The sequence below is a fragment of the Drosophila elegans genome, unplaced genomic scaffold (genome assembly GCF_018152505.1).
Source record: "Drosophila elegans isolate 14027-0461.03 unplaced genomic scaffold, ASM1815250v1 contig_814, whole genome shotgun sequence".
In the NCBI taxonomy this organism is placed as follows: domain Eukaryota; kingdom Metazoa; phylum Arthropoda; class Insecta; order Diptera; family Drosophilidae; genus Drosophila; species Drosophila elegans.
Genome location: NW_024546167.1, coordinates 6,127,981 through 6,145,907, shown reverse-complemented (window position 1 = coordinate 6,145,907; position 17,927 = coordinate 6,127,981). Strand labels below are relative to the sequence as shown.

Below are 17,927 nucleotides of genomic sequence, written 5' to 3'. Positions count from 1 at the left end.
TCGGTTAGGGCAACACACAGGGCAAGTTCTCTGGCTGCTTTCTGCGCTCTCTGCCTCTCTTTCTCTCTCTCTCCCGACAATCCGAAGGCCAGCAGAGCGGCCGAAGCGACTTCGGCTCGATACGAGTGGCAAAGCGACTGCGAGGCTTTGATTCGAAACGACGGCCAAGCTGTAGACATTGCCAGAAATAAGCATTTTTCACTCACACGTTAACGACGAACGCTGCCGAGCGGTTGCCTTTTTCCGCTGCTGTTGTGCCGTGTGTGTAAGAGTGCGCGCGGGTGTGTGGGAGTCCCAGTGGCCAGGATCCACCGTTATTTTGTGCAGTGAAAACAATTGCAAGTGTGCAATGGCAATCCGTTTCTAGACCACAACTCGCCACGCTGCCCTCGCTCCAAAATCAGCAATCAAACCCTTTCGCGTGGACCGAGGTTCGCTCGATAGGCAAACGCAAACGAAAACGAAACCGAAAACGAAGAAAAAACGCGATGCGAATTAAAGCTTTGCGTGGCAAAATGCGCTAACCGAAGCAACAAAACAAACCAACCATCCTAAAAAAAAATTATATATAATATATATATATATGTGAAAAGCAGCACGTGAAGCAAGAAAAATCCCGAAGAGCTGAAGAAAATTGCGTAGAAAATAAATAATAGAAAAAAGCAAAGGGAAATACGAATTTCGTTGGCCGAAAAGTAAAAACGATTATCATCCAAACGAGTGTGAGTAAGAAAGTGAGAGTGAGTGAGTGTGTGCGGGTGCGGGTGCTAGCCCTATAAATAACACTGGGTCTGGCCGAGCGCTAATTACGGTAAAACATGAAAATCTTGGCGAAAACCGCAGCAACAACAAGTGAGGCCAAGGCGGCAATTAATCAATTTTCCGCTTGACCCATAAGGAAGTTTCCATATCATAATTAAAAGAAAACCCAGAAAACGAACGGATACAATCGCACGAAAGTAAGAGTATAAGCTCAACCCAACGAAACATATGGCATATCCTTGAGTTACACAAAAATTTAAGCAAAAACTGTAAAAACAAAATAAATATGTATTAAAATCAATAAAAATTGGCTCGAAAGGACTGTGAAAGTTTCCATATCAGCACAAGACACATCAATTTAAATAAATCACAAGCTCCGTTCTAAGATCCTGCAAATTAGAGATACAAATAAATGAATATTAATCCATGAAACTCTGTGTGAATTACAAAATATATCATATCATAAACAGTATAACTGAAAGACCCATGGCATTGCTAATTCAAAACAAACTCTGGGCCTTAGCCTAGAACGCTCAACCAAAAGACTTTAAAAGACAAAACCAGGAAAATGCATATCAGGGGATTGGCTTTCCTGGTCCTCAGCCTGCTGCCTGGAATCATCCTGGGCAATCGCTACAACCAGCTGCATCTGTACGCGAACGGAGGAGCAGGCAGCTCCTCGTCATCCAACCCCGGGAGCTATAGGTCCTCCCCCGCGTCCCAGAACGAAGTCTACTCCATAGCGGACAGTCAGCCGATGACGGAGGACGGCTATATGCCCCCCAGCCAGCACTTTCCGCCCGCCCACTCCGATCTGGATCCGCCCGCCCAGCAGCAGAGCACCTGCCAAACGGTCTGCGCCTGCAAATGGAAGGGCGGCAAGCAGACCGTGGAGTGCATCGATCGCCACCTGATCCAGATCCCCGAGCACATCGATCCCAACACCCAGGTGCTGGACATGTCCGGGAACAAGTTGCAGACCTTGTCCAACGAGCAGTTCATACGTGCCAATCTGCTCAACCTGCAGAAACTGTATCTGCGGAACTGTAAGATTGGCGAGATCGAGCGGGAGACCTTCAAGGGACTGACCAACCTGGTGGAGCTGGATCTGTCGCACAATCTGCTGGTTACGGTGCCCAGCCTGGCCCTCGGCTACATTTCCTCGCTGCGAGAACTCACCCTGGCCTCCAATCATATACACAAAATCGAGAGCCAGGCCTTCAGCAACACACCCTCGCTGCACAAATTGGATCTGTCGCATTGCGATATCCAGACCATTTCCGCTCAGGCCTTTGGGGGCCTCCAAGGACTGACCCTGCTCCGCTTGAACGGGAACAAACTGAGCGAGCTTCTGCCCAAGACCATCGAGACCTTGAGTCGCCTCCATGGCATCGAACTGCACGACAATCCCTGGCTCTGCGACTGCCGACTGAGGGACACGAAACTCTGGCTGATGCAGCGGAATATCCCGTATCCCGTGGCGCCCGTTTGCTCGGGCGGTCCCGAAAGGATAATCGATCGCAGCTTTGCCGATCTTCATGTGGACGAGTTCGCCTGCCGACCCGAGATGCTGCCCATTTCGCACTACGTTGAGACCGCCATGGGGGAGAACGCCTCGATCACTTGTCGGGCCAGAGCGGTGCCAGCTCCAAACATCAATTGGTACTGGAACGGACGGTTGCTGGCCAACAACTCGGCCTTCACGGCCTACCAAAGGGTGCACATGTTCGAACAGGTGGAGGGAGGATTCGAGAAGAGGTCGAAGCTCGTGCTGACCAACGCCCAGGAGACGGACTCCAGTGAGTTCTACTGTGTGGCCGAGAACCGAGCGGGAATGGCCGAGGCCAACTTTACGCTCCACGTGAGCATGCGAGCTGCGGGAATGGCCTCCCTGGGAAGTGGCCAGATCGTGGGCCTGAGTGCAGCCCTGGTGGCCCTGATTGTCTTCGCCCTGGGGGTCATCATGTGCCTGCTGCTGAGGGTCAAACGGCAGCCGTATGTCGACAGCAAGACCCCCAACCACATGGAGGTGATTACATCGGTCAACCATCAGAATTCCATTACAAACAAGACGCAGCCGGCCACGGGGAATGGCAGCATTGGAGGCGTGGTCATTGCCAACGGAGCTGTGGCCAACATTATCGACGGCGGAGTGGTGCAGGGAGGCAGTCTGGAGCGGAAGAGTAGCGTACGAGGAGTATCCCATGCGGGGCACGATCAGCGCAGTGCGAATCCCGTGCAGAAACCGCCGAGGCTAACCGATCTGCCCTACTCCACGCAGGGCTACGACAACAACGGAAGTGTCCTGTCGACTGCCTCCTGCTTTATATCCCCGACCGGATCCACCGGTAACGGTGGCAACAACCCCGATCTCATCAACGACACCAAGCGCTTCGGGAGCGATGAGTTCGCCGATCTCAAGATCCCGCCCATCAGTGGCGTTGGCGTGGGAGGCAGTGGGGAGTACAGTCGCGCCAACGGCTGCGACTCCCTGTATCCCTCGGGTCTGTGGGAACACGGTGCCCCAGTGGGCACCACTTCTGCGGATGACCTCTTCATGAAGCGCTACACGGACAAGACGCCCATCATCGACTCCACCCAGCTGTATGACTTGCACGAGCGCACGGCAGCCACGGACTATTTCAGCAAGACCTTCCCCAGGTCACACCTACAGCAGGGACTGACGGGAGGTGTAGGCGGAGTAGGAGGAGGTGGAGTAGGAGGAGGAACCTCCACGGCCTCGACTGTGACCACCAATCTGTCGGGTGGTTCCTCATCGGGCTACCCCAACGATTACGGCCTGCCTTTGGTGCCGGGGGCAGAGCACCAGCACAACCACCAGCTGCAGATGCACCCGCTGCAGCAGCTCCAGCAGCAGCTGACCTCTACGCTGAACCACCAGAAGCGGGAGGGCAGCTCCACCGGCAGCAGTCCGCACTTCAGCAGCCGCACACTGCCTCGACTGCACGAGGGGGGAAGTGGCAGTGGGAGCTCCCGCTGCTCGCCCACGCCAGCGGTCAACCACGCCCAGGCGAATGCCAGCGCCTCCAGTTCCTGCTCCATACTGCCCAACGGGCAGCCCATCAACGCCAAGACGATACGGGTGTGGCAGAAGGGCGGCGTGCCCGTCCTGCCGCCCGTGACGGCCCTGAAAAGGGCCCTGATCAGCAGCAGCCGCAACTCGCCGGACGAGGGATACCAGGAAGGATGTGGCACGGATGTGTAAGCCCGCGGAGGCAGGGCGACCGGAAACCAAACCAAGAACTGACTAAACTTAACACAACAAATAAGATGGGGAGGTAGCTCTTTTAGGTATAACACTCTTAGATAGCTCCGAGGTCCTAGGCGAGCAGCGATTATTGTGCAAGCGAACTGTTTGTGATAGTGTCTGACAAAAAAGATAATGCGAATGAAGATAATAATTGCCCAAAGCAAAGAGAAAGCTAAAACGAAATCAACTGCACTACACTAAGGTACACTCTCCTTGGCAAGTAACTCAACTAACTAAAGTAAACTAAACTAAACTAAACTTTAACTAAACATAAACGTAAACTAAACTAAACTAAGAAATGTACAGCAAACTTTCTTTAAAAACCATGGCAAACTCTCAACTCCCCGCATAACGTTTAAAATACTCCAAAAATATACATGTGTATGGAAAAGCAACCATGTGAATGTAACTAAATCTATGTATAAAACTTATATATTTATATGTATGTGACTATGTGTGTGCATGTGTGTGTGTAATTTCGTCGTTGTTCGGTCAAAAAGAAGTTAAATGGAACCCAGAACCTCCCAAAGTTATAATCATAAATCAGAAAAATTGTGGCTCAACATTTGTAAATTATGCATTCACATATATAGTATATGGTAAACTGGAAAAAGTTATATAAATCATTGTAACTGTATATATTACATATCTCATAGACAAAGAAAACCAATTCTGAATCCGACTATTGTTGAAATCTTGTCCCGTTAGAAGCTGTGAAATAATGTAAAACTAAAGCAGGCTAAAGTCTATCCAAAAGGAAAACAGTAAATCAGCTATTTTAATATTTTCTCAATTTTGTTTTAGCCATAACTTGTTAAATGGTTTATTTCCAATCTATGTTCGGCCATTATAATGTTTCTATTCATCAGCGTTTTCATAAAATTCATAAAAGTTTAAAAAAATTGCAATATTTTAAACTTTATTAACAGAAAATAACGGATTTATATTTTCGAAATTATTTGTCAGTATACCCTTGTCCAACTATTCGCCATTGTAATATTGTATTTTTTTGTTTGCGAAGAGAGATTACCTTGTTTTTAAACAAAATTTCTATTTCTATCTGACATTTTTTTAGAAAGAAACATTTTTAATTCAAATATTTTCATCTGTCATTGCTGAATTTTTTTTTTGGTTTGTTGTTTGTTCAAAACCGATCAAATGCGCCATTTTTACAGCTTTGAAAACTAGTTTCTCAAAACGCTGAGGTCTAAAAGTTGGAAAAGTATACTTTCATTTAACTTAAAAATACTGTTTTTTTAATTCGTTCATATATTTAGTCTTCAACAACGGCAGCTTTGCATAAATAGCCCTGAATTGAATTTTTATAGAATAATTGTTGGTACAATTCGAATATAAACGAATATTCATGTAATCAAGCTAAGCCAGTTTACTCACAAATTTCTGAAGAAATGTTGATTTACTGCTATCCAAAAAAATATATAAATTTAAAAAAACAATATCAAATGTTTGTAAACTTCCCAATAAAATTAGAAGAGAGCATGCTAAAGAGGAAACGTTTAACAAAATAAAGCCTGTCGGCAGGCGAAAAGCAAATATAAAAAACCAATCGGAGGAAATTCAAAGTAAAGACAGAGGGAAAATATTCGTCAAATGCATACGTAAATAAGCATATGTAAATTGTACTGAAAGTGCGCACACACACACTCGAAACACATCACAAGCAAACACACACTCACGCATACACATAGGCATGCACGTGTACATGTAGACGTATGTCAGTTTGTCCTTGTAACGATTTAAAGCGTATCCACAAGATATTAATTGCCCGTATGTGCTAAGACCTAGAGTTTAAGGAGACGACAAAAACAAAATGCAGAAGAAAAACAAACAAAACAATATTTTTAAGGTAAACCAAAGACTTTTTTCTTTGCCTCTAAATGAGCGCAGTAGTCTTCAAAGGACTCCCAACAAACAGTAAGCACACACTCACACACACACAGATACAAAACACACACTTACACACAACCGAAAGTAATCTTAAACGTGGAAAAAGAGCAAGAAAAAACCGTAGCATTTAAGTTAAACTTATGTATTATGTATTGTATAATATAAACCTACGTATAGCATATAGTCTATAGATGTGTACACTTATCAACAGAGCGGCATAGCTAACAAGCGATGGAGAAGGAGAGGGAGCGAGAGGGAGAGATGGGTGAAAGTCAAGAGGGAGGGAGAGGGGAGTAGAGAGCCCGCAGACAAAAGGCGGCATTGAATGCATGAAAGCAACTGAATGAACAACAAAGCAAAAAGGAAATATATATAACATTATATATATCTATATATAAACGAAAAACATAAACCATTGTCATTACTTTTTACCCCAAGATTTCAGCCAAAGGTAGGTATTCTCCATGGACGGAGGAATTTTGGGGGGGGACAGGGGACAGCTGGGGATGACATGACCCAATTAGCTGGCCATTCGAATGCTGTCCGAAGCTGGGGCTAAAGCCAAAGCTGGCTCTACTGCGCTTCTCTTGTTGTCCGCTGCAGCGCTTTGGCATATTAGGGCCAATCGTCTAATCGCCAATTATGCATTTCAACCTCAACCCCAACCCCAGCCCAACCCCAAACCAACCTCACCTCACCTCATGCAGAGACAAACCGAAAGTGTGGCTTGAATCGATATGGCTAATCGGTGGCGGCCAAAATGATGTCCGTGAACGAGGAATATGGAATACCCTAAGGCGATTACAACGAACCCAAGGATTGTTACAAAATATAATATAATACCAAATATTAATAAGATTTGTTTTTCATTAATTTTGTTTACATTATTTAAGCTTAAACAATTATATATTTATTTTGCAGCACAGTAAAACCGTAACGTTTATAAAAGTACTTATAAAACTTCAGCAATTAATTAAAAAAGTTAATTCACTAAATAACTATCTACAAATTTTTGTATAAGCTTAAGTTTATGTCTTGCTACTTTAGTTCCCCACGGTTAAATGAAACATGTATAGGAATTTCAACTTAAATTATTGACATGCTACATTTTTTTGATATTTAAGATAAATTTAAAGAAATTTATTATATATTTTATATATTTATTTATAATTTGTTTATTTTAAAAAATAGGCTTTATGGTTAAGGTTTAAGTCCAACAATCTTTTAGTACTCGAACATGTAGAAACAAAACTACATCTGGTGAAACAATTTCCATTGGCAAATTGAAGATGCCCTTTTTTGTGAAAATCTAGGCAACCTCTACTCCATCAATATGCACCCTACGACCCAGTGGCCTTCTCCTCGGTCCGTGAACGCCTGTTTGTAGATGAGGTGACTCCGATGAGCTGGCGGTGGGGCGGCAGCGGTGGGAGTTGTTAGGCAGCGCGTAATATATACGGCGGGCCAGTACCAGATTATATCATGGCGTGCGGCCATGCCAAACTGTCTGGGCTTAACCGCCCTCCACCAAATGCTCCGGCCCCCTCATCTGCGGATTTAGCCACCAAGCCTTATTGACGACGCGCAAAGTTTGCCAACTAAACAAGTTTTGTGCCTCAAATGAAATTTAGGTTGCAACTGAAGCCCAACAAAAGCCAAACAAAACACAGGCCAACAGCCGAATGAAGAGCGGTAGGTTGGGAAAAAATTAGAACTTTTCTGCGCCGAAGGAAAGTGGATTTTATTTGTTCAACTTTATTACGTATACGTGCCGTTGTGCCGCCTGTGCAAATAACCAAAAATGCAAAACGTGTGCGCACCGTCTTCTTTCCCTCCAGTTCCACCCAGGTGATCTCTAATGAAGCCTCCGCCATTGTGGCATCGTCAGGTGCTCGTCGCACTTTTATGCTGCATATATTTCTGCGTTTTCCGGCGCTCTCTGTTTAACGACTTTGGCCAGCATATGCCTACACGCGTCAAAATTATCGAGAACAGAGTTAGACAACCTTACGAAAACATATGATTTCTTATAGTCAAACTAAAATTAACCGGGTTATAGGATCCAAAAAAAAATCGTTTTAAGACGGAACATTTATTTGTTAGATTTACATATTAGCATATCTTAACATATTTGATTTTTATAAGGCTCTGAAAATTTTTTATAGGATTTAACATTAATGAATTTGTTTAAATACTGCTAAAGGCTTATATTTTTTAATTTGTTTATTTGAAAACACCTTAAGCTCAGAAGAAATTATTTAAGTGTAGCGAAGCATTAATTCCCATCCCCACTACCAGACATGCGAAATTTATAAACGAAAAAAGCGCCAAAAGAATAAAGGTAAACCACACACACGTAGCAAATACAAAACACTCGCTCTCACTCATATATGCCTAAGCTAACAGACAACGGGCCGTAAATATTGTTGAAAACGGCAGTTTATTTTTGGGAGGCCCAGAACACATCATTCAATCGAGGGGCTTCGGGCCGGCTAAGCCAAGCCAAGCTAAGCTAGGACCCAGCCAACTTGGGTCCGGTTCGGGGGTCCTGGGGAAGGACAATCGGCAACCGCTGATGGATGTGAGCAGCCGCTACAAAGAGACAGCTGCTTGAGGTGCACGGGCATAATGTTGAGCAATATTTTTGTACCGTTTTGTTTTCCTGGGTGAGCTGGAGTGTGTTTGCCGAAGGACCAAAAGCGGCCGCAAGTTAAATAAGCAGCGTGCGAGAGGGAAACTTTGGCAACTCACCCAAGAATGGCTTAGAAATACTCTAAATATTTTTCCAACTATGCATTTTGTTACAGATTAAAATTCGAATAGTTTTTTCTAAGCTAGCATGGTAAGTAACTCGAAAGCAACATTTTAAATACTGGAAGCTTATTAAAAAAAACTCACCAAATTTAATGTATTTATATTTACAATTTGTCATTTCGTGAAGAGCAAAAATAATTTGTTTTGAAATTCTTAATTTATTATGCATTAATTAGTAAGCAATTACATTTTTGGAATTTTTTCATTTTTGGTTCATGCTTCACAAATTTTTTAAGTTCTCGAAATTTTATCAAACTAAAAAAGGATAATCTAAAATATTTTTGTTAATCAACAAAAGTTGTTAAAGGAGTATAAACGGGAGACGTCACGTCATTTCGAGTATTGAACGAAAGAAAATGAATACCCTGCCAACAAATTGCACTTAGCATAGTGTATAAATGGCACACACACACGCCAAACAGGGGACTCACACGCACACCACACAGGCACAGGACGAGAGTCATAAACAGAGACTGAACAAAGAGTTGTCCTTTGACTGTCAAACACACACACTCTCTCGCACACATGACTCCTGCGTTTGTGTTTGTCTCTTTAGCGTCTCCAGGATTTAATGGCCTCATTAATTTTGTATGCTTGGCCTTAAATTATTTTACTTGCCTGCCCTGCTCAGCTATTCCATTAACTTGACTTCGCTATGCCCACAGCCGCTTGCCACGCCCCCTCTCGACGCCCAACGGCAAACGCCCCAACGATCCACAATAGAGTGGTAGGGACATCACACCGACGAAGTTGACTCGACTACATTAATTTACATAAGCTTAATTGTTTTATTTAATCAATAAAAATAATTAAATGGCATGTGCGTAAGTAATTAAAACAAATCGCTTTTATTGCACGCTCGAAATTGAAATTGCATAAACATAAACCGAATGGAGCACGGCAAGCAAACAAAGGACTCTGACCGAAAAATTTGCATGCAACATGCTGTTCTGTCTATTTAATTACTGCACATCAAACATTAATCACCAGCCGAATGCAAATACGCAGGGGCCGAAAAAACGTATTTTTGGTCAAATGATAATTTTGTTTTGATCGGCAAATAGAATTTGACGCCTCGACCGAGAAATTAGCGCGGAGGGGCGCCGGGGACGGTCAAATTCATAAACCAAATTACTTTATGCTTTGGTTTTTGGCTAAATCTATGCGTACGTATGCATCTCTATTGCTTTTTATACTTTGCTTTGGCAGTTTTTCAGCATAATTTATGGCGCACAAAGCGGAAAAACCAGAAAAACCCCAGCAAATCAGTAAGAGAAATTATGCAAAAATATTTCTCACTCGCGGTCAGCAGGAAAATTCAATATGTGCCTGTGTGTGTGTGTGTGAATATGGGCAGTAGGTAAACGATTTAATCCCAAACACACACACACGCTCATTGGTACAAATATAGCTACAAATTAAGCTAATGCCCAGATAGATACATTTATATTGATCAGCAATTTAATGTAAATTATATTGTATATTACGTGGGTCGGTCCAGGTCTTAGTGTGCGTGTGTGAGCCACATTATGCAAATCAAAATTTTGTATTTGTATCGCTCTGTCTGTTGCTTTTTATCGATATTTGTTTTACGGCACACCCACAAAGCGGTCCGCGGAGATACCGAGGAAAGCCCATTGAGCATATGCCCTGGGAAGTAGGCTAAAAAAATTTTGGAAGCGGAAAATTATGGTAAACTTTGTGAGGCCATTGAAAATGTAAAATACAGATTTGTGGCATGTTAAAGCCAACCGGAAAGGTAATCATAAAAACATTTGGGATTGTTTGGATATGCATTTAAAAGTTATAAATATATTTTACTTGTTGGTGAGAGGAGGTCTTATTGATTAGGCTATGCCTGAATTTGATTGAACATTAAGGCAAGAGTAGAGCTAAGTAGTGCTAAGCCTTTGAGTTTGCCTATTTTAATGGACATAAGGTAACTATTTAATTAAAATGATTCAAAACTTCAAAGAGATGCGAAAAAGTAAAAAAAAAAATAAGATGAAAAACTTAAATAAACCAACCATCAAAACTATGTTTATCTAATTGAACAAAAAAATTGAGATGAATAGAAATCTTTCCTTCGAATTTCCACTTATCTCTTATCCACCTGCCGCAATTATCTAGATGGGCAGATATGCTTTCTTCTGTTTTGCCAATTTTGGTTTCCTGGAAATATACTTCTATGTAGCGCCTTTTTTCTCAGGGGCTTTATTTGCTTTTGAGTCCCACGTCTCGTTCATCGGAAACTCAGCAAGAAACCGGAATAACAAGCCCGGAATGCTATCGAATCAAGGCCTTGGGAATATCAAGATCTTCGTCTATATAAGCTCCTTCTCCAGCGCCAAAGGCATGTTTTTTCCACCCAGCCTTTCTCTTTGCCTCCACGTTCACCGTCGAACTCATTAAAAATTCAATAGAAAATACATTGTGAACGACGAGTTGTTGTTATGCTGCCTGCCTGCTAGTCCTACCTGAATTGGGTGGACAGAGATACATTTGTACACGCCCCTTCCGCCTCCGCCCCCATCTTCACCAACAACAATTACATTTCCATGCAAATCAAATTGGAAAAAGATGTTGGCTGAGAGCTGCGCAAAGGAAAATTATAAAAACAATTTGCAATTTGACTTTAATCTTGGCGCGGCATTAAAGCAATATCCAAGGATAATTGGGCACGTGTGTCACCACACCTGAGATAACAACCCGCAAACCAAATCGAATCGAATTGCTGCCAATCAAATCGATTTGTGTTCTCGTCTCTTATTGATTCATTGAGTGTCGAGGCAGCCGGCTAGTTAAGTTAAGTTCATTGCCACCTCAAACGCCCAGGTTGTCAGCGTGATTAAATAATAATCATTCCACCTTGGCACCACCACGCACCACCGTGCACCACCCAGTCGCCCAAGCACTCGATAGCCATAATATCCAACTCGCCTGGTGGTTTTTGCGTGTCTGATTCAGAGACATTTATGACTTATCGATTGTTATTCATTTCCCAACGCCAGCTCAAATATTTAGTCAATTTGTCAAAAAGCACGGCACCGAAATGTAGGCGAAGGGGCGTGGCAGAACATAAGGGGTTAATAATTCACATTGTGCAACGGAAAAAACTTTCGCTTTCGGCCCACCATCTGTCACACCTCATCAGGCGCATGGGTGCGTGAGACCCGACAAATCCCCGCCTCGTCCTCAGGCCGCCCCCTCAATTTCCGTCTGACAATGTCGTCAATAATTATCTTCATATATCACGAAAAATGTTCGTCAGTTTGACAAATATGTGTTAATGAACATTGAGCTGCCGCCGCTGCTACACGTTGAGTGGAAAACAGCACAGACGTTGAATGAAAACTGCAACTGGCGGCCAAATCGGAGACCAGCTTAATAATCGAGACTGATGGCTCGTAATGCGCAAAATTGAATGGTAATTATGTGACAAAGTGTGATTAACGCACAAGCCAACGAATGAGTCCAGAATCAGACGGAATGTTGAATAAATAAAATTTTATTAATTAAATCTAGGGAGATCAATTGAACATGTCAATACAGAAAAATGTATTCTCTTTAAAAATCATGCAAGTCTCGGCTAAAAATAATAATAATATAAGTATTTTTTACTATTTTTGGTAACCAGAAGCTTTCTTAAACCGCTTAAAACGCCAGGCCCAAATAGGCTCTTTTAATATATGCAATTTGTGGCATTCTTAAACATATAAATCAAATATTTAAAATAATTGTGAAGTAAGTGCACCAGATACTTAAAAGAAGCATGGCAACTTTGAACGGCACCTACATCTATTACAAACTATTTAAACAAATCAATTTATTTGCCACTTCAACCTGCTGGCTCAATAAAATGATTTACAGATTTAATTTTATGTAATTTGAATAAACATCAGAGGGGATATCTAAAATCAACCTCTTGACTGCCAAAGTGGTTAGATCAACTTAACTTACATGTGTTTTTCCATCTCCCTTTTACGTTCAGCAATGATACGTTTTTAGTTTGCCATCTATGACCTCACAGCCGCAACTGGGTAAACATTAATTAAAAGCAGTAGGGACTCAGCATTAAAACGAAATCAATCTAGGCACATTGCGTATACGCTCCGTTGGCTGTTGTCAAATAAGGCTCGATTTCAGGCGTCATTAACGAGCCATGAGTGCCACAACGAAGAATTTATATAGTCATAACTATTATTTCAATACATCATAAACTCGGGGTAACCCCTTCAAGTCATATGCATCAATGGCTGTTGGTTTAAGGGTATAAATTCCCAGCCTTTAAAGGACTTGATTGCAGCAGTACCTGGGCCTTCACCCCGCATTCATCATTATTAAGGCCCTTAATTTATGATGCTCCTAGTCAGTTGGTTACGATGTGTTTCTTTTTTATGCTCTGTGTTTTACATTGACTATAACATCGTGCTATATGCCGCCAGCTGCCGAGACGGCGAGTCGTTTCAAGTCGAGTCGAGAGTTCAAAGCTCTGCACAGGGAGCACAGGTACCTGCCGCTTTTCATGTGCCCATAAAAATCGATAAATCTTAAAAATTCAATAACAGCCCGCACACGCGACTCCCTTCGGCCCTTTTGGCTGACTTTGTGGCAAGGCCGTACCCTTTGGCCCCACTGCCTGCCTCTTGCTGGCATGTGTTGGGTGGCAGATCCAGATCCAGGGTCAATGACAAACGGCTCGTGTCATTTCGGGTTTTTCCAGCGTGCCACTGTGTTAATTAAAGATTTATCAATCGTAATCAGATGCATACGGGTATCAAGAATACAGGGCAAGTCAGATCGAAGCTGTGGTCAATATACCTTCTCCAGTCTGTATACATGAATATGTGAAACACTGAGTTGTCATAAAAGTCCCTAGATAATAAATATATATATATATATATATATATATATATCCATCGAAGTTATTTTTCCACAAAGTTTCTATTTCGTAAAAGCAAATCGATAAGTAGGTGAAACAGAGAAATCAAAATGACATACAAATTATTACTGAGAAGTTACAAAAAAAAAATAATATATGTTTAACAAAATTATACAAAACTTGTTCTAATTTTAATTTCTAAAAAAAATAGTAAGATAAATATATAAAAAGACAAAATGACAGCTCTGAAAATTGTGGTTCAGTCTAACCAAATATTCAAACAATGAAAGAGACTCTCTTTTCACAAGTCACGTCAAGGACTGAATCGAAATCACTAGAGATTTCTATAGTTATTGATTTATTTCGTAGCTCGCACATTTGTAGCTTAAAAATCAAGCAAAAAATGCTGCCTTATTTACTTATAATAAATGCAAACTTTAGATTGCATTAAAAGTTCGTTATTCAATACCAAATCCGCTGCCCTTGGTGATTAATTAAAGACTTAAATATTGCCATCGGATACTAAATATAAACAGCAAAATCAGTGCGAGCCCAAAACAATCTCTCCACCCAATAATACTTATCTGAGATTGAGGAAACTTTTAATTGGCAACTTTAAGGCGTAATCTACACCGCGCTCAGACGCAAACAAATACGGGGGGGAGGGAAACTTCTTTTAAGCCTTCATCAATGCTTTGAAAGTGGAGCGTCTCAACAAGTTTCCACGAATCGCTCGGTAAACTTTTGCTTTCATCGCAGGGTGGAAACTTAAAGTGAATTCCATTATTGGCCCCCGCTTTAAGCCGCAGCCGAAGCACGGAAAATGTCAGGTGAGCAGAAAAACTATTAATTATACACCGAAAATAAAGCGTCTGGCCAAGCGACGACCCCTGGCAACGGAAGAGCCGGAGAGCAGCACAAGGATCAGGACCAAAGGAGTCGCTGTGGAGGACGACCATTTTTATGATTTGCCTCGGCTCAAGGAGCGAAGCATTGGCATTATTTATTGCCAGCATGAGTGTGTACAATATGTATGAGCGAGTTTTTCCATTTTCTGTTTATTTTCGGACTCCGCACTCGAAATTTCCATTCTACCTTTATTTAAGCGGCTCAAGCGTCGATGCCCCATTAAAGTTTTCCTCTTTTTTTTGGCCCAAAAAGGTAGTTTTGGCACTGGGTGGGGAACTCGGAGTGCATTTAAGGCGATAAGATACTTTGGTAACTCAATTAAGTACCGGTAAAGGTGCACGAAAAGATCAAGGTGGCAGGGGACGGAACGAAAACAATCAATGGAATTTAATCCCAAGGAAAACAAGAAGGGAAAACGTATGCGAAGGCATGGCTGTCGTGTAAAAGCTGAGAAAAATGATCGAAATATCTTTAAATTGATAAAAAAATACATTTAGTGATGAGCTTTAAAAAGTGTTATAACTGTTCCTTAACGTATGTGAAAGTTGCATACATTTTAGATGAAATTATATTGTGATTGGGCTTGCTAAGAAATTTAAGTGACTAATTCGCACCAATAGTAATATTTAATTGTTAATAATAACGTTTCACAGCTTTTTAGCTATCATTTTAAAATGTTTCTGTTCCCACAATTAATTCAGAATAATAACTATTTTATTTATTCATAATTCGGTTACTCGATTAAATTGCGCTGAAATAATAGTTAATGAATAATAAATACCCAAGTGTTTTCTTTATATCGATTTCTTTTTGTGCTATGTATGATTAATTTGTAATGCTCTAGATCTGTCGGTGGGAAAATATCTAAGGGTAAAACTAGCATTTATCCGCCACTATTACTTTTCAATTACATAAAGTCCACTGAGGCCAAAAGAGGATGAATTCACATAAAACCATTTTACCAGGCCCAACTATTTCGCTGTACTGCACCATTTCGTGGCCCCTTTCCGCCTTCCAAACTCCTTTGCTGGGGCATTGCATGTCTATAATATGGAGTCTATATCTTGTCATGCCATCTCCCGAACCTTGACTAACTATCTACGGAAAGGCAATTGCAAGACGCCGCTGCAGGTGGCAGTTGGTAACTCCTCCCAGTCCACCAGGAAACCTTAAACTTTATCTATACATATTTATTTATTTATATTTCTTTGTGTTTTTTTCTGCGGGGACAGAAGGAAATAAAAGTCTTTATTTTATTGGCAATATTTTTGCTGTTGCTTGGTGCCTAACAATTAAACCATTTACAGTTTATAACCATGGCATGCCATTAAATAGAATTAAGACATACCCCTTGCCGATGTTTTCTCCACACTTTTGTACCGCTTTTCCGTCGCTTTCCACCGCTTTCCACCGCTTTCCACCGCTTTTCCCCAGTATTTGCCTCAGTCAGTCAAGCGCAATGCCAAAACTGAAGTACCAATTCAAGAGAGCTCCGCCATAAATCGCTTATCACGCGACATTAAAACAACAACGATGGCAAAAACAACACGACTACAATGTTGCTGAGTGACTTTGGTCGTTGTTTGGTTGCTTACTGCCCGCAGCAAATGCCAAAAATTGCCGCAAACAAAAACAATACAGCAAAACGCCAGCAAGCCGAGCAAAAAAGAATGAAATTTGTAACGGCCACAGGGAGTTTTAATGTACTGCTGGAAATTATGGGGGGGGCGGGGGGAGGGGCGAAAGGGGGAAAACCTTGAAAAATGGCAACAGCAGATTAAGCGCATAAAAATGGAACTCTTACAGCGTGGAAAACGGAAGAAAGGGATGCTGGGAAAATTGGATTTCGGGTCCAAGTCCGGCAGCCAAAATAAAAATTAAGACGTCATCAAAATGCAATTAAAAAAGTAGGTAAAACTGTAAAGAGCCGCAGATTTATTTAAGCCCAAACAACCCGAAAGCCATTAAACGGAATGAACCGGATCCGGATCCTGCGAGGAGTCCCGTGCAGGCAGATGTTTTGCTCTTGTCTAGGAACAATAACAGCAAATAGATTTATTGTTGATGGCATTATTAAATTTTCTTCCCTTTTTTTTCGCTTGCTCGTTGTTTTCGCTGTCATAATAAAACAGAGCAGGGGTGATAAGAATGGGGAAAAGGGGGAGGAAACGTGCTATATACGTATATATAGGAGGTGGAAAAGCCCTGGGTGTCCTGGCATATTGGACACTAAGGTGGCTAACGATGAGCGGCGGTGGCAACAACCATCGCGATGTCAAATCCCACGACAACATCGCGCCCCAGGCCAAGCCACTCAACTCAGCTCTAAAAAGACCAGAAAATATAAAAAAAGTTGAACAAAAAACAAGAAAAGAGATGCGGAACATTGAAAAAATATGAAAAGGAAAAATGAGGTGCTTTTGCCTAGGTTGGGTGGCCTTGAATATTATCAACCCAGTGCGGAACGCCCTACAATTAAGTTTTTGTGCTTTCAGGGGGTGTGCTTGTGTGCATATTTAATATTGTTCGTAGTTTTCACTTTGCAATTTACAGTTAATTAACTAATAACAAATAGTAGTTAGTTTTACGAGGCTGAGGTATACATTCTTTGAGTAAAGTTCATTAAAAATTTAATATATTTGTTCTAAGCACTTTAGTTTTTAAGTCTGCTAGGATAAATTGCTTAATGTCTTTAAGATTTAATTAAGTGTTCACTTAAATTAATTAAGCTAGCTTAAAAGTAAAAATAGTTATGAGTCCCTTTGCATAAAATTGTTTTAATATCGTTTTTAAGTAATTTTACTACTATTAATAACTTGCAGTACTCCAGATGCCATTGGAATATTTCAAGTAATGTACAGGAATGCAACTATCCGCTTTCATATTTCCAATCAAATCCATATAAATAAATTATATATAAGTAGAGCGATTCACCACCGATTCCCGACTTCATTCAAATCAAAGACCAATCACGAAGCCATAAAAAGTCGAAGAGAGAAATGAATGAAATCCCCGCCTGTCATTATCAAAGAGAATACAGCAGACAAGATAGGAGCCCGAAAGGACGAAAACAGTAGACAGGCGACAGCGGCGACAATGGCAATACCCGATAAGGAACCACCCACACCCACCCACTTACACATTGGCAGGCACATTGCGAAACGCTAAGTCCTGAGCAAATCCCAAAGAGAATCTGTTGCAAGCACGTCCATGTCAACGGAAGAAAAGAAATGAAACAAAAACCATATATAAGGAAAACGTTAACCAACCCGATTCCTCATCTCGTACGCTCCATTATCAGAAGTCGAAGCATTGCATTAAAGCCAAAAAGTACAATTTAAGCGAAAAAAATCAAATGTAATGCCCGAAAAAGCGTTAAAC

General features: G+C 41.7%; 1 protein-coding gene across 1 annotated transcript; it reads left to right on the top strand.

Annotated features, from left to right (window-relative positions):
• Positions 1 to 201: 201 nt before the first annotated feature.
• LOC108138269 lies at positions 202 to 6,353 on the top strand. The gene has a single exon (XM_017260420.1). It carries the CDS (start codon positions 1,331 to 1,333, stop codon positions 3,986 to 3,988), a length of 2,658 nt encoding a protein of 885 aa, XP_017115909.1. The 5' UTR covers positions 202 to 1,330; the 3' UTR covers positions 3,989 to 6,353.
• Positions 6,354 to 17,927: the final 11,574 nt, after the last annotated feature.